Genomic DNA, 22464 nt, shown 5'->3' on the forward strand with positions numbered 1-22464 from the left:
GGACAACACTTTTTTCTTAACCTCCCCCTAATTACATCCAAAGAAGTTCTATCCATCATTTAAGGCCCATTTCAAAAGCTACCCTCCCCAAACGAATGTCCTTTTTCTTGTTTTAAACCTTAGAGCTAGACTTTCACTGCTGTTACTAGGCTGCTTGACACCAGTCAACGGTGCCATGCGGTCTCTGCTCTTGGATCTGACTCCCTTAGTGGCAACACTGATCTGGCCCTTAAGTCCCCTGCCACTCATCACCTGTACGCGGTCTTGTCCGGTAACTCACTGCTCAATACCAGGTGCCGAGAGAAGGGTGGCCGAAGCCTGGGCCTTCCCCCAGCCCCGTCACACTACTCCTTGGGCTGCTTCCCAGCTCCACAACCCCGCCCTGAGGTTCCCTCCCTCAGAAGCACCTCCGCCTCACTGAGGCCAGCCCATAATTGAACAGAGAGGCCCTCTCTCCCTCCGTGAATGCTCTCTCAACCTCTAGCACAGGCAGTCGCTCCTTCGTGCTCTACTGATGTACAGACACAGCAGGTCCTACCTGCAGGACCCTAAATATAGGAAAAAAACCAGTGTGGAGCTGGTGAGAGTCACAGCTACCAATGATCACACAGCAGCCCAAACCCCAGAACATGAATATGAGAAATAAGAAACAAGTGGTTGTAAGCGATTTCAAGTTGTAAAAATCTCACGAATTTTAGAACAAAGGTCATAAACCAAGGACGATGTAGGAGAAATTCCAGATGTGAAAGATAAATCAGACATGGAAAAGTTAACTAACACCAGCTTTGGATGATGAACTCAAAATACTGAAGGACAGCTAGAGACCTCTGCAAAAGACCTGCCACATCGTCCTCTTCTTCAGAATCCGAAGTAGCTGTTACCACAAAGCCCAACATAGGGTAGTTCTGTCATACTCCTAACTTCAGTCCAACCAAAATTTCCAGTAAATGCAAATTTCATATACATATATGTAGTGCAGTTACATACATATGCCTTTTTTTAAACGCATACTTTTTAATGTCCCTTTTTCCTTACCTAAGAAGATATATCCTATGTATCTGTAACATCATATTTTAAGTGTCTAAAGGCCATATCTTAAGGTAAAGTATTTAACCCACTGAAACTTTCATCTGTCTCAGGTGACATCCCAGATATGGCAAGCAGGCCATCTGTGCCTTCATGACAGTTAGCTGCTCACACTTGCGCCTCCTGTGGACGGTGAGCAATCCTAGAGCAACAACCACACCTTACCTCTCACCCACCTCAATGTCTAGCACAAAGGTACACTTAATCTTCATGAAAAGAATGCGTGAACAATAGATCTAGTTTTTAAAAGCTTCAATTTGTGAACTATCTTAGGAATAAGTTCTCAAGAAATCATGACTGGTTTTGCTACTAGAAACTCGTTATAATATCTCTATTATTTTGGTGGGCAGATCAACCATTTTCTGGCACTGGTGGTGGAGATGCCAGGCAAAAGGGTAACTAGAGGGCAACTGCCGTGTAATATGACCACCTCTGTACTTTCAAAACTGGATTTATGCTTAATTTCCTCCAGCATGTCAATGTGTCCTGTACCATTTATCAAATGCACTGTGGGCAAAGAGACACACAGACCCTGTATGTGTCCGTCCATCTGTGAGGGACATGTGTGAGTCAGGGCAGGGATGGTGGCAGACACACAACACAGGTTTCCCTCCAATGTAGCTTCCTTCTCTGTCACAGCAGGGAGAGGGTGAGAGGCACCTTAGTTTCTCAACTACTGCAAGGTCAGGGAGAGGGAAAATTACTTACTGTTCAGCTTTATTAGCTACAGATAGTCGAGACCATCGATTACTAGAGCAGGAAAATCAGTGCAACTGCTTTCAGGCTTTTTAGCCCTGAAATTATGCCTCCTAAGAAAGTATACAGAAGAGTAATACATAAAGCACAGGTCAGGGGAGAGGGGTTTGGGAACCACCAAGGAACCGCTCTGAGCTCCTAACCCTAAAGTCCATCAGAGTGTAGTGTTAAAAACCTCTAATCTGTAAAGCAATTAGCCTCCAACTAAAATTTAAAAAAAAAACAAAAAACACCTCTGATCTATTCAGAGATGGCTATTATTTTAAAAAAAGAAACGAAAACAAAAAACATAAGTGTTAGCGAAGATATGGAGAAACTGGAACTCCTGCACACTGCTGATGCAGTCCCTGTGGAATATGCTATTAGAGTTCCTCAAAACACTAAAAATAATTACCATATTATCCAGGAATTCCACTTCTGGATATATATCCAAAAGAACTCTAACACAGACCTAGAAGCAACACTCTAACACAGCTGCAGACCATGTTCATGGCAGCATCCCCAACAGCCAAAAGGTGGGAGCAGCCTAAGTGTCCACTGATGGATGAACGGGCAGACAAAATGTGCCACAGACATGCCATGGAATACGACTCCACGAAAAATATCCCAATGTAACATTATTCCTCAGAGAGGAAAGAAATTCTGACACAAGCTACAACACAGTGAACCTTTAAGGTTTTTAGATGAAATAAAGCAGTCACAAAGGGACAAACACTGAGTGATTTCTCTCATACGAAGAATCTAGAACAGTCTGATTCATAGAGACTGAAAGTAGAAGGATGGCTGCCAGGGGCTGGGGGAGGGAGAGATGGGAAATTATCATTTAATGGGCATGTACTTAAATGCCACTGAACTGTACATTTTTTATGTGCATATTTTCAGTTTTATTAGATAAATGCCAAAGCATTTCCCAAATAGTTACACTATTGACACATTCCCACCAACAACAGGAAATATGAACTTCCTGTTGCTCCATATCCTTACCAACACTATCAGATTTTTCAAATTTTTCCAAGCTGATGTGTGTGTATAGTATTTATTTGTAGTTTTATTTTAATTGTAGGCTAATTACTTTACAATATTGTAGTGGTTTTTGCCATACACTGACATGACTCAGGCATGGGTGTACATGTGTCCCCCATCCTGAAACCCTCTCCCACCTCCCTCCCCAACCCATCCCTCTGGGTCATCCCAGTGCACCAGCCCTGAGCACCCTGTCTCATGCCTTGAACCTGGACTGGCGATCCATTTCACATATGATACTATACATGCTTAAATGGTATTCTCTCAGATCATCCCATCCTCGCCTTCTCCCACAGAGTCCAATAGACTGTTCTATACATCTGTGTCTCTTTTGCTGTCTCGCATACAGGGTTATCGTTACCATCTTTCTAAATTCCATATATATATATATATGTGTGTGTGTGTGTGTGTTAGTATACTGTATTGGTGTTTTTCTTTCTGGCTTACTTCACTCTGTATAATCGGCTCCAGTTTCATCCACCTCATTAGAACTGATTCAAATGTGTTCTTTTTAATGGCTGAGTAATACTCCATTGTGTATATGTACCACAGCTTTCTTATCCATTCATCTGCTGATGGGCATCTAGGTTGTTTCCATGTCTTGGCTATTATAAACAGTGCTGTGATGAACATTGGGGTACACGTGTCTCTTTCATTTCTGGTTTCCTCAGTGTGTATGCCCAGCAGTGGGATTGTGGGTTATATGGCAGTTCAATTTCCAGTTTTTTAAGGATTCTCCACACTGTTCTCCATAGTGGCTGTACTAGTTTGCATTCCCACCAACAGTGTATCCACACCCTTTCCAGCATTGATTGCTTGTAGATTGTTTGGATAGCAGCCATTCTGACTGGTGTGAGATGGTACCTCATTGTGGTTTTGATTTGCATTTCTCTGATAATGAGTGATGTTGAGCATCTTTTCACATGTTTGTTAGCCATCTGTATGTCTTCTTTGGAGAAAGGTCTGTTTAGTGTACATTTTTAAAGTAAGTTTTACTTTATGTATTTTTTTGTTTTTACCACATACAACACACAAAAACCTTTAATCCAACACACCTTCATTTTACTGAGAAAAGCAGCAGCAACTAAAACAAAAATATTATTCACCTAAGATCACATATGTATCCAAAACATAATTCTGTAAAAGGTACTTTTGTCTAGAATACTAACTAAGCTTTTCAATGGCTCCTGGTGGTCACAAAATAAAAGCTCCTACACACGGCACACAAGGCCCTCCAGGAAAGGGACCCATCTCCTCTCCAGACACACTGCTCACTGTTGCCAGAGACCGCCGCAAGGCGTGTAGGTGCCTACAGCTGCTATCACCGCTCACCTCCAGGCCTCTGTACTGCCCAAGCCTTCTCCCCAACTTCCCTCATTAACTAAGCCCAAGTATCACTTCCAGATACTAAGCACTGCCACCCCCAAGATCCTCTGAGTCCCAAGCAAGGAGTCCCCCACGTTCCGGTAATACCCCTACATTTCCCTATCACTGCACCCACCACAGCGTCACGATCGGCCATTTAACTGCCGTCTCCCCTACTCCTGCGCTTAGTGCTTAGTCCCTCAGCCGAGTCTGACCTTTGTGACCCCATGGACTGCAGCCTGCCAGGCACCTGTGTCCATGGGGATTCTCTAGGCAGGAATACTGGAGTCGGCTGTCATTTCCTCCTCCAGGGGATCTTCCCAACCCAGGAATCGAACCCAGGTCTCCCACATTGAGGGCAGATTCTTTACTGTCTGAGCCACCAGGGAAGCCCAAGAATCCTGCAGTGGATAGCCTATCCCTTCTCCAGGGAATCTTCCCGACACAGGAATCAAACCAAGGTCTCCTACATTGCAGGTGGATTCCTTTCCAGCTGAGCTACCAGGGAAGCTCCTCCTCCTGGATTCTGACTAAATGAAACCCACACCAAGACACTCTAGAACTAAAATGTCAAAAGTTAAAAACAAAGATTAACATTATAAAATATTAAAAGCGTCAGGAGAAAACCAACTTGCTACACATAAGGGAATCCCCAATAAGACCAACAGCAGAAACACTGTAGGCAAGAAGGGAGGGGCACAATGTATTCAAAGCACTGGAAACAAAAACAAAAATAGAAACTTCCAACCAAGAACATTCTCCCTGGCAAAGCTCAGAGTGAAGGAGTTCATCACTGCTGCTGCTGCTGAGTCACTTCAGTCGTGTCCGACTCTGTGTGACCCCAGAGATGGCAGCCCACCAGGCTCCCCCGTCCCTGGGATTCTCCAGGCAAGAACACTGGAGTGGGTTGCCATTTCCTTCTCCAATGCATGAAAGTGAAAAGTGAAAGTGAAGTTGCTCAGTCATGTCTGACTCTTAGCGACCGCATGGACTGCAGCCTACCAGGCTCCCCCGTCCATAGGATTTTCCAGGCAAGAGTACTGGAGTGGGGTGCCATTGCCTTCTCCGAGTTCATCACTACTAAATCTGTATTATAAGAAACGTTAATGGGACTTTAAGCTGAAAAGAAAGGGCACTAATTAGTAACAAGAACACATATGAAAGAATAAATCTCACTATGAAGGTAAACATATATAAAACAAAGGTAGTAGATTAATCATTGATAAAGCTAGTATGAATGTTAAAAGACAAAAAAGCAGTTAAAAAAAAAAAAACATGATTACTATAATTAGTTAAGGGGTTGTTGTTGTTGTTCAGTCGCCCAATCATATCCAACTCTGTGAGACCCCATGGACTGCAGCACGCCAGGCCTCTCTGTCCCTCGCCATCTCCCCGAGTTTGCCCGAGTTCATGTCCATTGCATCGGTGATGCCATCCAGTCATCTCATCCTCTGATGCCCTCTGCTCCTTCTGCCCTCAATTTTTCCCAGTACCAGGGACTTTTCCAATGAGTCAGCTGTTCACATCAGATGACCAAAATACTGGAGCTTCAGCTTCAGCATTAGTCCTTCCAACAAGTATTCAGGGTTGACTTTCCTTAAGGTTGACTGCCTTGATCTCCTTGCAGTCCAAGGGACTCTTAGGAGTTTTCTCCAGCACCACAGTTCAAAGGCATCAGTTCTTTAGTATTCTGCCTTCTTTACGGTCCAGTTCTCACAACCCTACGTGACCACTGGGAAGACCATAGACTTGACTCTACGGACCTTTGTCGGCAGAGTAATGTGTCTGCTTTTCAACACACTGTCTAGGTTTGTCATCACTTTCCTGCCAAGAAGCGGTTGTTTTCTGATTTCATGGCTGCGGTCACCATCCGCAGTGATTTTAGAGCACAAGAAGAGGAAATTTGTCACTACCTCCACCTTTTCCCCTTCTATTTGCCATGAGGCAATGAGGTTGGATGTCATGATCTTAGCGTTTTTAATATTTAGCTTTAAGCTGGCTCTTTCACTCTCCTCCTTCACCCTCATCAACAGGCTCTTGAGTTCCTCTTCGCTTTCAGCCATTAGAGTGGGATCATCTGCATATCTGAGGTTGTTGATGTTTCTCAAGTCTATTCTGATTCCAGTTTGTAACTCATCCAGTTCAGCATGTCTCATGATGTGCTCAGCATATAGGTTAAACAAACAGGTTGACAGCAGACAGCCCTGTCATACTCCTTTCTCAATCTTGAATCAATACAGCCTTCTAACTGTTGCTTCTTGACCTGTGTACAGATTTCTCAGGAGACAGATAAGATGGGCTGGTATTCGCACCTCTTTAAGAGCTTTCTACAGTTTATTATGATCCACACAGTGAAAGGCTTTAGCACAGTTGATGAAACAGAGGTAGATGTTTTTCTGGAATTCCCTAGCTTTCTCTATGATCTAGCAAATGTGGGCAATTTGACCTCTGGTTCCTCTTCCTTTTCTAAACCCAGCATGGACATGTGGAAGTTCTTGGTTCACATAATGCTGAAGCCTAGCATGCAAGATTTTAAGCATGACCTTACTAGCATGAGAAATGAGTGCAACTGTCCAATGGTTAGCACATTCTTCAGTACTACCCTTCTTGGGAATTGGGATAAGAAAAGGTCCAGTCTTGTGGCCACTGCTAGGTCTCACAGATTTGCTGACATATTGAATGCAACACCTTGATGGCATCATTCTCTAGGGTTTTGAACAGTTCTACTGGAATAGAATAGTTAAGGGATACACAAGATTAAAAAAGTGTGAAATGTGACATCAAACACATAAACCAAGGAGGGTTATTAATGCTGAGCATCAGAATAGGGTCAAACTTAAGTTGTTATTAAATCAAATACAGACTGTTACACGTACAAGTTACTATATGTTAGCCTTATGGTAACCACAAAGAAAATTAAAATCAATGCAGGAAATTGAAGATCTCTGAAATACATATAAGAATTCATAAACATTTCCTACAAATCAATTAGGGGAAAACGTACAACACAATAGTAAAATAGGAATGAAATCTAATAAGACATTATATAAGAATACATATGGCCAATAAACATATGAAAAGGGGTTCACCTCATTAGTAAACAGGAAATTCTAATAAAAACACAATGAAATATCACTAAACCCACTAGAGTGACTAAAGGAACAAGAACATAATCCTATAGAGCAAGGAGGACCTTCAAACCCTGACGGCAGAACTCTAAACTGATATAACCACTTTGGAAAACTGTTCAGCATTATCTGTGGAAGTTGAATATATTCATATTTTGTAATCCAGCAATTTCACCCAAGAGAAACAAGCACATATGTGTGTCAAAAGTCAGGACCATGACTGTGGATAGCAACAGTGCTGTGAGTGTTGATTCCAGCAGGTCTAGAATTAGCCTGAGTAGTTCTGCTAAAGTTCTAGCATCACAATGATCCCTGGTCAAGGCATGAAACCTACTGCTTTACAGTGTTGCTTTGTAACATTAAGAAGTCTGGAGGTGGTTTGTATCAGCTTATCAATACTGTTGATAAGAGTGATATTGATGATTCACACCTGGTTTTTAAAATTACATTACTGAAGGTTCTTACTTAGAAAAGAATTTCACATGTCTTGCATGCAAGGAAACCAATCACACTCATTTTTCTCAAATTAATCAATGAATTATTCCCAACTTTCCAAGGAGATGGCAGTGGAAGAGTAGATCACAAAAATAAGCAATCTTTTTTCATTTCCCATAGATATATTTTCAATAAATAAGGAGGACTTTCCCTGGCACTTTAACTTGAGTACCAATAATCTGAATCAACCCATTGAAGACCCACTGAGGACTCTAGTTTTATATGATAGTGACTACAAGACCTTGTGGACAAGAAGTCTGCAAGGGGAAAAAAAAATATATTTGAAGGCTATGTCCTCAACTCCATGACTTCTCTAGCTTTGGTGGAAAGCAGGCTTAGCCAGAGAGAAATATTTTTGGACAAGGATGCTTCAGAGCTATAAAAATAGGCCCAGTAAATAGCACACTTGTCAAAATGCCGAAGTACTCCAGTCACAGGGCCAAGGAAACATGCCAAGCAGAAGTGTGCTGGATTTCTATATTTTTGCAAACATACCATGAGATTTGAAGCCCCTTCTCTGAATTATTACTTGAGTTATCAATTTGTGAGAACTGCAGCAACTGGTCCAGTAAGGGGTTCCATGTGCCTTTACACTACAGGAGGGCTACATTTCAACATTACATTCTCTCTGAAAACCGCCGAGTTTTATGTACCCTTTGCCACAACCAAATTCTGACTTCTCAATATCCAGAGGAAGTGTCCACCCAGAATAAGTACACTGAGTCACTGCTCCCCTGAGGCTGCTGCACCTCTACATAAAGACCTGCCCTTGGGTTCTCAGGACATGATCCAGGGAGAAAAAAGTCATAAATCAGTTGCCTCTCCCAGAGCTGGCAAGTCTGGGTTCATGATTATCTCTGGTTGTGCAATGCCTTAAACTCTGCCATCAATACCAGTTGTGTTCACTTACTTCAACAATCAGAAAAAGGCATTCTGTTGAAGCGTTCCACCACCACCACAGCTGGTTTATACTTAAAACTGTTAAGTTCATTGGTTAGCCTCTTTGACTTACATTTTTATACTTAAAAAAACTATTTCTAAAAAGCCAAAGGAATGTGCCTCCGTTTTTAAGTGAGTCTGTTAAATACACAAGTTTTTAAAAATTCAATAAGCATCTGGGTTTGGTGATGGAGAGAAAGAATAACTTCTCTTCCTGGACTCTCCACTCCCATCTCCCACAAATTCTGGAAAGGAGATGGGATAGACAGACACGTCCATGGCATCAACTAGCTCTCAATTATATTAAGAATCTCTGAAGGACATTGCCAGAATGCATACTTTCTGAGTAGAGAAGAGAGTGCAAATCCTAACTATTCTCTAGGAAGATTAATATGGCAATAGTTATTAGGAGGGTTTTTTCCTCTATTAGATTCTGTGGCAATTAACCAATTAAGATCCTTCCTCAACAATTCAGGTATCAATCCTTGTTCTGGGAATTATAAAGGAAAGAACAGGGGCAGGAGCACTCCTCAGAGCCTTCTGCAGAACAGTGGACATTCTGACAGCAACCCCGTCTTCAGAGGCGGCCATAAGGTCAATAGTGGCAATCACAGAGGGAGGAAGCTCTCTGGGAAAGCTGGAGAGAACAAAGAAGTCATGCCAGGGGAGTCTGAGTCTATTATGGGCAGAAAGATGGTAGCAGAGGATGGAGGTGATCAGCTAATCTGGAGCTGAAGAAAGGACAAAATGCTAACTGTTGACTCCAGACACCCACAGATCCCCTTGCCCATGGAGGCCACACTTCTTCCCAAAGACAGCAGAGGCCAAAAGGTACATGTAGAACTGTGGTCATCTCAGCCACAGGAATCTCCAGCCAGCAGAGATTCAGCCTCAGTTCTGCCGCTGACCCTTGAGCCCAGGTGACAGCTCTGCTGGGATGATTACTATAATGGTCACAAGAAATGACAGAGACATTAAAGTACTTAGAACAGAAAAAAAGTGCACAAAAAAAACACTACAGATGTGCATGTGTGTGTTAAGTGCCAAGCTCAGATTTAAATTCTCTGCGAGTATGAACTTACTGTAATAACCAAATACGAGTAGAGAAAGCACTAAGGTTATCTCTCAACAACCCACACAATTAGCTTAAAATCTTTAGAATTGTTTGAACTTTCCCAAACTGACTATCAGATCTTTAAGCATTGCTAAAAGAATCTAAAATAAGAGAATCCTCATGAGATTAGAGCTGATGGATCTACACCAAATAAAAGCAGCTAACAATTATTAAACAGCTTCCACTGAACACACTAGTACAGTTCTAAGCACTTAGCTCATTTCCTCCCTCAGAACACTAAGACAAGTAACACTATTTGTTGATAAGGGAAGAAGCGGAGAGAGATTAAGAGACTCGCTCGAGATTCCCACGGCCAGGAGGAGAAGGGCCGGAACCCAACTCCAGGAGGCACCTTTCAGCCTGCTCACTTTCAATCACACTCAGCAGAAGCCATCCCACATTCAGCATAACCTGGAGGAAGATTCAGCACGGCGACCAGCAGCATTACCTGCCTGTGGTTCCAGGAGAGCTAGGCAGTGAGGTATGTGCCTAAGGCAGAACTCGGGAGAGGAAATGAAGTTAGAAACTCAAGAAAGGGGCAGATAATTGTGAGGTGCATCCAGGACACGGCAGAGAAAACCCAAAACCTGACTGAGGTACCATTTCTGCTCCACATGTCCAAATATAGTCCACGGCATTCATTTTTCTGCCTGTCAGCCCTACCTCTGCAAGAGTATCCCCAGCCACACCCCAAGTCCAAAGACTAACATGCCGACAGAAGCTGATTTTACTGTCCCCAGTACATCATGGAGATAAGAGAACAGCCCAATTAAGAACCCTGCGACAACACAGGAAGTGAGGGAAGAACTTCACGACAAACACAGACCATGCGCCTGAGGACAAAGTCAACACCTGGGAATAAAACTACTCCCTCCATAAAGAAGTCTGAGTCCCAAAGGAGAGCTTACCACTTAATGATGGTGCCAGGCTCCTGAGATCTTAAAACTTCTTCTAGGCCCCTGCACTGCTTTCAAGCAAATTTCAACAGAGGCAAACTCACTGAGGCAACAGGGAAAAAGTAAAGCTAAATAACACAAAGCAATTCTGATCCTTCTTCTCTTCAGCATCAGAAAATTCAGAGTTGGGGGGTGCAGGAAAAAGAGATGGGTGAACCAATGCAGAGCCGAGAGAGGAGACTTCCAACCCACTTGAGTCCTCAGTAATACAACGTCAGGGAAACATCTATCTAGTTTAGAATACGGCTCCCCCAACCCCATCCTAAGGAGTTCTCCCCAGAAAAAATATGCACTTTTTGTTCTTTAAGAGGGAGCAAAAAAAAAAAAGTCTTTGGGTGCAAACCCAGCTCCAACCCCCTTCAAGATGCCAACTCTCACTTCCTCAAAGTATGGCAAACTAAAAGGAAGGTAAATCAGAAAGTCAAGAAGTCCACTCCTGAAATGTCATTCATCAGAAATCCCACTGGCTGCCCACCAGTAACTAAATGAAAGCCATAAACTCTCTGAGCTCCTTATAAGAAAAAAAGGCAATTCAGGAAGCAAAGCTTAAACTCATTCTACAAATTGAAGAAATGCACAGCTAATAACTTTCTTCCTTTTTTCCCTTCTTTACAAAGCAAAAAACAACCCATCCCCTACTCAAGGGTCAATTACTGGTGGAAGTTTCTCTGCTGGCCTAAATATCCAGCTGAAGATAAATTGGCAATCAGACCCAAGTAAGAATAATGTGTGAACACATAAAACAAGTTAACCTTACTTAAATATTAACCATGAGTCAGCTGTGTGTGCTTTTTTTAAATTTAAAATAAGCAAAAAAAAAGTGACAGGCAAAGAACTCTTGGACAAAACAAATATACATATGGTCTGTGCTCTGATCAACTACATATTATTAAACACAGAACTCACTTGTCTTAAATTGCTTAATTGCTTGAGAAACGTGTCAGGCTCCCACAAAAATCTAGGGTTTCTTTTTTTCATCCTACTCAACATGAACTGGAACACATGCCAAAAATGACAAAATTTTAAAGTCTTAAAAATGTAAATAGAACTACACCTTGATTAAAATTTAAACTACTTCAGAAAGAGTTCTGGAGAATGAAGCTAAATGCAAATTAACGGCGTAATTTAGGTGTTACTTTGTGCTTACGCTTTTAAAGCTTTCCTGAAGAGGATAAAAAATGTCTTCCCTCTTTTCAGAGGTCCCTGAACAAACTGCATTGCCAGCTGGCATTCACCTTGAAGATGAACTCCATTCATCTTGAAGAAGAATCACAACCAACACTCTCCATCTTAACGTCACAGTCCTACCACAGCAGCAAGATCAGAGACGGGAATGGTGTGAGAGGACAATGACAAAAGAACAAGGGCAACACCGTAAAGGTAATAACCCCCAAGACAGCTAACATTCGAGTTCCTACTAAATGCCACCATGCTAAGTGCTTGATGTGTGCTAATCCACTTGATCCCTCCACTCTCCTAGGAGGCTGGTCCTACCTCAGAGGTTAGTAAAATAAGGCACAGAAGCACGTTTCCCATATCAGTACAGCCAGCGTGAGGCAGGCCAGCACAGGCCATCCCAGCTCCCCACAGTGAACTGAATACAATCTACAGTCGAGATGTAGCAACTAATAAGTCTACGGCACTAAATAAGCAAAAGAGATTTACCCAGTACCAAAAGCTGTAGGTCAAGGAGCATAAGGAATGAGGCAACACTGCCTCAAACAGCATGATCTAGGGTCAAGTGCAAAAACAGATCAAAGCCAACCAACTGGCAGAAAGTGGCACAGAGATATTCTTCAGGAAAGGATGATTCCCCTCTACAGGACTAAAACTGCCACCCACAGTGGCTGAGGCTCTTTTAAACCTTGTTATGTAAGGACAGAATTACTTAAATCTTAGGTCTTTATCAACTTCTTGAATGACAGTTCCATTATATTTCCATTCTGAGGGGTAAACAGCTTTTTTTTTAACACCTTAGGTTTCAAAAGGCACACCTTGGTCCAACTATGCAAGGATGTGATCCACAAGTCTGAACTGCATCAGTGTCAAGCTCCTCCTTTCTCAGATGAAAGCTCCAACATCATACTTATAATCTTAGGTTCTACCTGTGTGCATTTTTGTACAACATAACACTCTTTTGGCCAATAATGGATACAATATTCCAAGAACTGAGCAACTTGAATGTGTACAAAAGCTGAAATGTGCACAAAAACTTTCAATTTAGCTTCTAATCCTCTTCCACTGATGTCTTGAAGGGACCATCAACTATAGTTTCTAACCCATTTCCTGTATTGTTACTGGGAGCTTAAGACTCTAATCCGAGAAAGTGATGGCACCCCACTCCAGTACTCTTGCCTGGAAAATCCCATGGATGGAAGAGCCTGGTAGGCTGCAGTCCATGGGGTCTCGAAGAGTCAGACACGACTGAGTGACTTCCCTTTCACTTTCCACTTTCATGCATTGGAGAAGGAAATGGCAACCCACCCCAGTGTTCTTGCCTGGAGAATCCCAGGGACGGCGGAGAGTGGTGGGCTGCCGTCTATGGGGTCACACAGAGTCGGACACGACTGACGCGACTTAGCAGCAGCAGCAGCAAGGCTCTAATATTTTGCCACTAAGATGCTGTTTACAGGTTTTTAAGCAAACAGTATTTTATACCTGCCCACGATAAATCTCTCTTTCACAGAACAGGGAGATTTGGGTGGAGCAGGGATATACAAATGCACTCAACCTAAACTTTCTTTTGAGTATCATGTAGTATATAAAGTGTGGAACTTTCAAGGTTAAAGAGACTTACTCCTCCCACCTCACATATAATAAAGATTCCAGAACCCAGCACCAGGCATGTACACAATAAATGCCTGAGGGTGATCTGAGAAGAAATAGGAGCGTCTCAGGGTAAAACAATAATGAAATATAGATTTCAGGAGAAACTGCTATCAAACTAATATGTTGCAAAAAACCTGCAGTGTAGGAAAGTTTAAGGTATATAGTAATAATAAAAGATTTTTCTGAAAAGGAAGCACAGAAAACAGATGCTGTGGCTAGAAAGAGACACTAAAAAAAAAAATTAAACTCTATTATGATCATAGCCACTTGAGTACTCCTTCAAGAAAAATTAGCTAAATGCCTCCCCGCCCACAATACAAGTAGGAAAGGGCTGAAATGCTGAGAATATTATCAGCTAAGCTATGAAAATCACGGCTACCTGATCCGATCTGGAAAATAACCGTTAAATATCAATAAGTAAAAATAGGCGCGCGCCTGCTCAGTCGTGTCCGACTCTTTGTGACCCCATGGACTGCAGCCCGCCAGGGTCCTCTGTCCATGGGATTCTCCAGGCAAGAATCCTGGAGTGGGCTGCAATTTCCTCCTCCAGGGGATCTTCCCAACCCAGGACCTAGGTAATAACTGCACACCTGACCCTGAATCACAGCTCAGCTGGAACCGGGCAGAGTCCTGCAGATGCAGTGAGATTAGAGGCTTCTTCAGAGCCCTCACTCGCCTCCTCCCCCAGTCTCCCCAGCGCCAGAGGGCACTGGGTCAAAGACATCTCGTGCAGCTGTTAGTGAAGTCTCAGGGCCTCACAAGCTCCGATTAGGTAACTTTACAAAATGCTACAAAAGTGCTGACTACTATTCTTTTCAGCAAGCAAAGGAAACACTCGGAGGGGAGAAAGAAGACCATTTAGGAGCAGAAAACTGCCCTGACTAACGACTGCAGAATAACTGATAAAACTAAAACTGATCGCAGTCCGGGTCTCGGGAAGCAAACCCCGAAACTGAGGCTCGGCCCAAACACACTAGACCTTTGGAGGAGTGAAGACCCACAGGCCCAGAAATTTCAAACTACACGGCGGGGGGTGGGTCGGGATGAAGACTCCCCGAGTCTCCCGTGGGCGCTGGCCTCGGGCCGGACCCTCCACTCCGTGTCACGGCCCGCAAGCGCCTTCCTGTCAGGACGGGCCGAGAAACGAGCGGGCAGAGGTGCCCGCGGACGGCCCACCTGGGCAATGCCGGCGCCCATCAGCCCACCGCCGATGACCGTCACGTGCTTGACGAGGATTTTCTTCGCCGTGGCCGCGGCGGTGGAGGAGGAGGACATGGAGCGCACGAACTGCCTGGTTACGAAAGCCATGGTGCAGACGGCGAACGCAGCGACAGGCACAAGACCTGGCGGAGAAGCAACCTGCACGGAACCCAAGAAAGAGCAGCGACCCGACGTCAGGGGGCGGTGGCCCAGGCGCCCAGGAGCCCGCGCGCCCTGGGCGTCGCCGTGACGTCATCGACGGCGGGGCGTAGCCTCGTGGCCCGCTTTCCCCATTGGCCGAGGCCCCAGGGACGGCGTTCGAACGTCCAAGCGCGGCGTCCAGGCCCCATTGGGCTGGTTCGAGCAGCCGCTGGTCTCTGGAGAAGCCGAGGACTTGAACTCAGTCACAGCCGCTAGGCCAGGCGCGGAGAGGCGGTTAGCGCTCGGGTACCGGCCCAGGCAAGTGTTTACTCAGAAAAGCTACGGGCCCCTTGTAAGGGGAGGTCGGTGGTGTTGCCTTGTTGACTCCTCGCTGTTAGTCCTCGTGTATAACTCGGCGCCGAATAAATACGTGCTATTTGGCAGTGGTGATGGGGGAACCAAAAATGAGCACCTTCCTTTCACGTCAGCAAATAACCAAGTCTAGGGAATATTCTAACCCAGTGCGTATTGTTCCTGCTAAAAACGGAAGGAAATAAAGTGCTCACACCCAAAGCAGTGTCTACTGACAAATGAGTTTTAATGTAAAAATCAGGCCTACTAAGCTAAAGAGAGATTTAACCTTTAATTGCCCGTTTCAACTTTACATCTTTATCAATGCAGGGAACGAAAGTGAGGACAGTTTAGTCAAAGAGCAACCTTTGTAGTGTAACTGATAACAATAGGCCTATTTTCTCGTGTGGGTAATTTTTAGTTACTGTGCCTTAGTAATACAGAATTTTTTAAATTTATTTTTAAATATTTTATAACGATTCGCCAACCCACCATCCAAAGTTGGCCTCTTCCTATTGGAAGTAACTTACATAGTGAATCCCTTCTTCACCATTCCTTTGCTTTCCTCTCATTTCTAATTCTGTAAAAATATGGGAGAAGTGCTTGTGTTGAGCATTCCGTTAGGCTTGGGGCATTTCTAAGGAGATCATTATTGGCTGAAGACACTGTCACATCCAAATAAAGTCTATTAAATGCGTGTGTGTGTGTGTGTGTGTGTGTGTGTGTGTGTGTTGCTCAGTCGTGTCGGAATCTTTGCGACCCTACTGACTAGCCTGCCAGACTCCTCTTGCAAAAACCAACAAGACTAGAATTGAAATGAGTAGATTACACAAAAAACCTAGTAACTTGAACAGATAAGTTAATTTATGAAGAAAGAAAGCATTCCAGGCACAGCCAGCAGCACATGTACGGGTAGAAATGTGAAAAAATATTGCCCAGGAGAAAAGGATGAGGAATTAGATATTTTTAGGGGTGAAGCTAGGATGGTAGAATAGGAGGAGGCACAGATGATTCTTTCAGTGGATTTTCGTTCTTATTTCAAAGTTGTGTCTAATGCTAAGCCAAACATATTATGTCATCACCACATATATTTTTTTAATGAGTTTGAATGCCAAGTCACTTCAGTTGTGTCCAACTCTTTGTGATCTTATGGACTGTAGCCCACCAGTCTCCTCTGTCTGTGGAATTCTCCAGGCAAGAATACTGGAGTGGGTTGCCATGCCCTCCTCCAGGGGATCTTCCCGACATGGATGGAATTCATGGATCTCATTAGTAGGCAGTTTGTTTACCACTAGCGCCACCTGGGAAGTGCTTTATTGTGTGTAATGTAAAACAATGCCTGAGTAATTGATACGTTATCAGATCTCTGAAATGGCAACCCACTCCAGTGTTGTTGCCTGGAGAATCCTAGGGACAGAGGAGCCGGGTGGGCTGCCTTCTATGGGGTCACACAGAGTTGGACACGGCTGAAGCGACTTAGCAGCAGATTTCTGATTTCCTTTCCTCAGAAAAGAAAGAACAACCGCTACAGTATTTTTTAGCATATCTGAGGCCGTCTGTATTATGTGAAGAAAGGAGCACTGGAGTGAGCATCAGGAGTCCTGCTCAGTCCCTGGTGTGGAGTATGACCATCTGCAGACAACCTGGGCTTCAGGCACCTTTCCAGCTGTATCACACTCAGAGTCTGACTCTCATTTATGCTCTTCTGAACGAGGAAGGCCACACTGACCTCTATTCCTGCCCAGTCCTGATCAGATGACAGTTAACAATAGAATCATTCTTCTTTTTGCCAGAACTGCAGTTCTTTTCCTAAGTGCAGCCTTGGGCTTCTGGGTACCTGGTAACAATTTCTCTGGTCCTTGACTTGTACGTTCACCCTGTTCTTGGGGTGGTGCTTCATTTCTCTCTGCAGGAAGAGTGGAATACTGGAAAGCATGGCCCTGGTCACCGATTAATTCAGAAACAGCAAAGGAAAGGGTATCCCTTTTTACAGGTAAGGAAACTGAGGCCCAGAGAGGTTCAGAAAGTTAACTGAAGTCACACAGCTTAATGAATGGCACAGTAGAATTCAACCCCAAGACAGTCTGTTTTAAGGGCTCATGTTCTTGACCACTGTGTTTTTTGCCTTCCTTCATAGCAACCCTAAGGTTACCACTGCTATCCAACTCCAAAGGTGAAAAAACTGAGGTTCTGAGTGATTAAGGCATTTGTTAAATGTCACTCAGCTTAATCACTGGCTAGGCTCGGATGTGAATCCATTCTAACGTCTCTCCTTTCATAATTTCATACTCCTTAGAAAGTGCTGCTGCTGCTAGAGGGGAAAAAAATGGGGAAGTGGGCTCCAGTAACACATATGTATGTCTAGATTTGGAGCTTTAACTGTTGTATTAATGTAACCATTAAGGTTAAGCAGATTAATATTTTTAGACCTTCCTGCTAATTAGCTCCAGTACTGTAAGTTTTGCGCAGTGATTCCAGTATTTACACCTGAACACTCTATACAGCCATGTGTATTATACCACCCTGATTTCTAGCATGTGGACTCGTGCTTCTCAATGGAAACATCCATTAATAATTGTCTACTGATCACCTCTGCTTGGAAACCCCTCAGCTACTTCACTGTAACTTACCAAATTTGAACCTGTTATTTTTCTCTTCCCATGATGTTTTTTGCCTCCTCTTGCATTCATCATCTCAGTTCATGATGACCTTAGTCATCGACGAAGAGCATTTTCCTTCCCCCTCACCACCATGTTGGTTGGTCACGTCATCAATTCTACCTCATTGATTCCATCCAGGAGTCCTCCCTTTTGTCCCCCTCTGCATTTATTCAAACTGTCTCCCAAGTATAGGCTGAGCCCATTCATAACATGCCTTGATGAAACTAATGTCTCTTCCTCCCAGTTAATGTTTCACATTCTTCTCAGACTGATTTCTCAAGTTATAAACTGGATCACTGCACTCCTATTCTTTTAAAGACTTGACCCACAGGATAATGACCTAACTTCTCAAGTCCTGGCCCCAGTACTCTAAACTCACTCATTTCCTTCTTCAGTTCAGTTCAGTTCAGTCACTCAGTCGTGTCCGACTCTTTGCGACCCCATGAATCACAGCACGCCAGGCCTCCCTGTCCATCACCAACTCCCGGAGTTCACTCAGAGTCGCATCCATTGAGTCAGTGATGCCATCCAGCCATCTCATCCTTGGTCGTCCCCTTCTCTTCCTGCCCCCAATCCCTCCCAGCATCAAAGCCTTCTCCAATGAGTCAACTCTTCACATGAGGTGGCCAAAGTACTGGAGTTTCAGCTTTAGCATCATTCCTTCCAAAGAAATCCCAGGGCTGATCTCCTTCAGAATGGACTGGTTGGATCTCATTGCAGTCCAAGGGACTCTCAAGAGTCTTCTCCAACACCACACTTCAAAAGCATCAATTCTTCAGCGCTCAGCCTTCTTCACAGTCCAACTCTCGCATCATACATGACTACTGGAAAAACCATAGCCTTGACTAGACAGACCTTAGTCGGCAAAGTAATGTCTCTGCTTTTGAATATGCTATCTAGGTTGGTCATAACTTTCCTTCCAAGGAGTAAGCGTCTTTTAATTTCATGGCTGCAGTCACCATCTGCAGTGATTTTGGAGCCCCCCAAAATAAAGTCAGCCACTGTTTCCACTGTTTGCCCATCTATTTCCCGTGAAGTGATGGGACTGGATGCCATGATCTTGGTTTTCTGAATGTTGAGCTTTAAGCCAACTTTTTCACTCTCCTCTTTCACTTTCATCAAGAGGCTTTTTAGTTCCTCTTCACTTTCTGCCATAAGGGTGGTGTCATCTACATATCTGAGGTTATTGATATTTCTCCCAGCAATCTTGATTCCAGCTTGTTTCTTCCAGTCCAGCATTTCTCATGATGTACTCTGCATATAAGTTAAATAAGTAAGCAGGGTGACAATATACAGCCTTGATGTACTCCTTTTCCTATTTGGAACCAGTCTGTTGTTCCATGTCCAGTTCTAACTGTTGCTTCCTGGCCTGCATACAGATTTCTCAAGAGGCAGGTTAGGTGGTCTGGTATTCCCATCTCTTTCAGGATTTTCCACAGTTTCTTGTGATCCACACAGTCAAAGGCTTTGGCATAGGCAAGAAAGCAGAAAGAGATGTTTTTCTGGAACTCTCTTGCTTTTTCCATGATCCAGCAGATGTTGGCAATTTGATCTCTGGTTCCTCTGCCTTTTCTAAAACCAGCTTGAACAACAGGAAGTTCACGGTTCACGTATTGCTGAAGCCTGGCTTGGAGAATTTTGAGCATTACTTTACTAGCGTGTGAGATGAGTGCAACTGTGCGGTAGTTTGAGCATTCTTTGGCATTGCCTTTCTTTGGGATTGGAATGAAAACTGACCTTTTCCAGTCCTGTGGCCACTGCTGAGTTTTCCAAATTTGCTGGCATATTGAGTGCAGCACTTTCCCAGCATCATCTTTCAGGATTTGAAATAGCTCAACTGGAATTCCATCCCCTCCACTAGCTTTGTTCATAGTGATGCTTTCTAAGGCCCACTTGACTTCACATTCCAGGATGTCTGGCTCTAGATGAGTGATCACACCATCGTGATTATCTGGGTCATGAAGATCCTTTTTGTACAGTTCTGTGTATTCTTGCTATCTCTTCTTAATATCTTCTGCTTCTGTTAGGTCCATACCATTTCTGTCCTTTATCGAGCTCATCTTTGCATGAAATGTTCCCTTGGTATCTTTAATTTTCTTGAAGAGATCTCTAGTCTTTCCCATTCTGTTGTTTTCCTCTATTTCTTTGCATTGATCTCTGAAGAAGGCTTTCTTATCTCTTCTTGCTATATATCTTTCCTTTTCTCCTTGGCTTTTCGCTTCTCTTCTTTTCACAGCTATTTGTAAGGCTTCTCCAGACAGCCATTTTGCTTTTTTGCATTTCTTTTCCATGGGGATGGTCTTGATCCCTGTCTCCTGTACAATGTCATGAACCTCATTCCACAGTTCATCAGGCACTCTATCTATCAGATCTAGGCCCTTAAATCTATTTCTCACTTCCACTGTATAATCATAAGAGATTTGATTTAGGTCATACCTGAATGATCTAGCAGTTTTCCCTGTTTTCTTCAATTTAAGTCTGAATTTGGTAATAAGGAGTTCATGATCTGAGCCACAGTCAGCTCCTGGTCTTGTTTTTGTTGACTGTATAGAGCTTCTCCATTTTTGCTGCAAAGAATATAATCAATCTGATTTTGGTGTTGACCATCTGGTGATGTCCATGTGTAGAGTCTTCTCTTGTGTTGTTGGAAGAGGGTGTTTGCTATGACCAGTGCATTTTCTTGGCAAAATTCTATTAGTCTTTGCCTGCTTCATTCCGTATTCCAAGTCCAAATTTGCCTGTTACTCCAGGTGTTTCTTGACTTCCTACTTTTGCATTCCAGTCCCCTATAATGAAGAGGACATCTTTTTTGAGTTTTTAAATCCTAGCCACAAAGAACCAAGTTGATTTTTTAGCTTATAAATTGGAAACTATCTGATATAAATATACTAATATTTATAAATGAGTTGAAGGGTAAAATATATTTTGACTAACTATACTTCTGAGAGTTTCAGAGCCAGGTATTTATTTATTTATTATTTTATTGAAGGGGAGGAAGCAAGGGTAAAACAAGCATTTAACGAGTGCTTAATTTGCCAGGCTCTGTGTCAAGCATGTGATGTGTATCTTCTCATCCACTCCCATCAGTCTAATGTTACTGTTTCATAATGTATGTTTATTTATATTCATTCATTATATTCATATAATTATATCTAATAATACATAATTATACTCATATATGTATATTTCATAATGTATATGTTTCACATATGGGATGACTGAAGCTTAGAGCAGAAAATAACTTGCCTGATGTGTGATAGGGAGAGAGCATAGAGCCAGGTGTTGAGTCCCAGGCTACCGGAGTGCAAAGTTGTTGCTCATGACCAGTGTCCTAACCTACTTCATCATGATGTATATGTTACAGCAGAGTACTGAGGATGATTAGAAGGTTTTCAAGCAGAGAACGTGTTATAAAGACATTTCAGACAGAAAAATGGATATATAGCCTGTAAAGGAACGAAGAATAGAGAGTGGTCTGGAAATACAATTAACGCAGGAGGGATAACAAAAGCCCAGGGAACTTTCGGGTGAATGAAGATGAGATTGGAAAGGTAGGCAGCGGCCAGACCAGAGTGGATGTTTTTATGAGAATCATAATCACACTCATGTTCTTTTCAGTTTTTTTGTTTAGAAATAATTGAACTTATAGAAAAGTTGCAAGAACAGTGCAAAGAAACCCATATACCTCTTACTCATATTTACCTATTGCTAGTATTTTATCAAATTGCTTTATCAGTTGTCTATATATTTATCTATAATAGATATTTTATATATATAGGATGAATAATTTCTGAACCGTTTAAATGTAAGTTACATACATCATGGTCCTTTATGATATTTCAATGCATGTTTCCTAGGGATAGGGGGATTCTCTTACATAATGATAGTAATCAACTTTAGTAAATTTAATATTGATACAACATTTCTATCTGTTTGGGCACCTGTAATCCAATTTAGTTAATTGATCCAGTAATGTCCTTTATAGTTTTTTTTTTCTTCTAGTACTTAATCCAGTCTAGAGTCACGTATGGCATGACTCTAGACTGTTTCTCTCTCTCTCCCTCTTTACAATAACAGCTTTATTGAAGTTTCAGTTAATTTGTTTTTATTTTTATGTTGAAGCACCGGCTTTCCCATAAACATGAGTTTGTATACAAGGAAAGGACCAAATATCCTTGGAAGATATCTTTCAAAAACTATAATAACAACAACTCTCTACAAGTCTTTGCATTTCAAGTAGGAAGAGGATTGCTAAACAAACTCAGATTGGAAAAAAGCACAATGAGAACAAATGTTGCCAAGTGGGGTATAATGGGAGAAGAGAGTTTTCAGTGGTGGAACTTCCATCGTTAGTGTCATGTATTAGAAATGCCAAATTGGTATATTTGTCGTGGAAAATTTTCTTTTAAATGAGGCACAAC

The 22464-nt window shown here is 42.8% G+C and overlaps 1 protein-coding gene across 1 annotated transcript in view; it reads right to left on the bottom strand.

Moving 5' to 3' along the window:
* The window catches only part of HADH (hydroxyacyl-CoA dehydrogenase), a 44045-nt gene extending 28938 nt beyond the window's left edge, over positions 1-15107 (bottom strand). The window contains exon 1 of the mRNA XM_018049234.1: positions 14868-15107. Coding sequence (XP_017904723.1) covers positions 14868-14999 — 132 coding nt within the window. The 5' untranslated portion in view covers positions 15000-15107. The remainder of the gene's footprint in view (positions 1-14867) is intronic.

The sequence above is a fragment of the Capra hircus genome, chromosome 6 (genome assembly GCF_001704415.2).
Source record: "Capra hircus breed San Clemente chromosome 6, ASM170441v1, whole genome shotgun sequence".
Lineage (NCBI taxonomy): Eukaryota > Metazoa > Chordata > Mammalia > Artiodactyla > Bovidae > Capra > Capra hircus.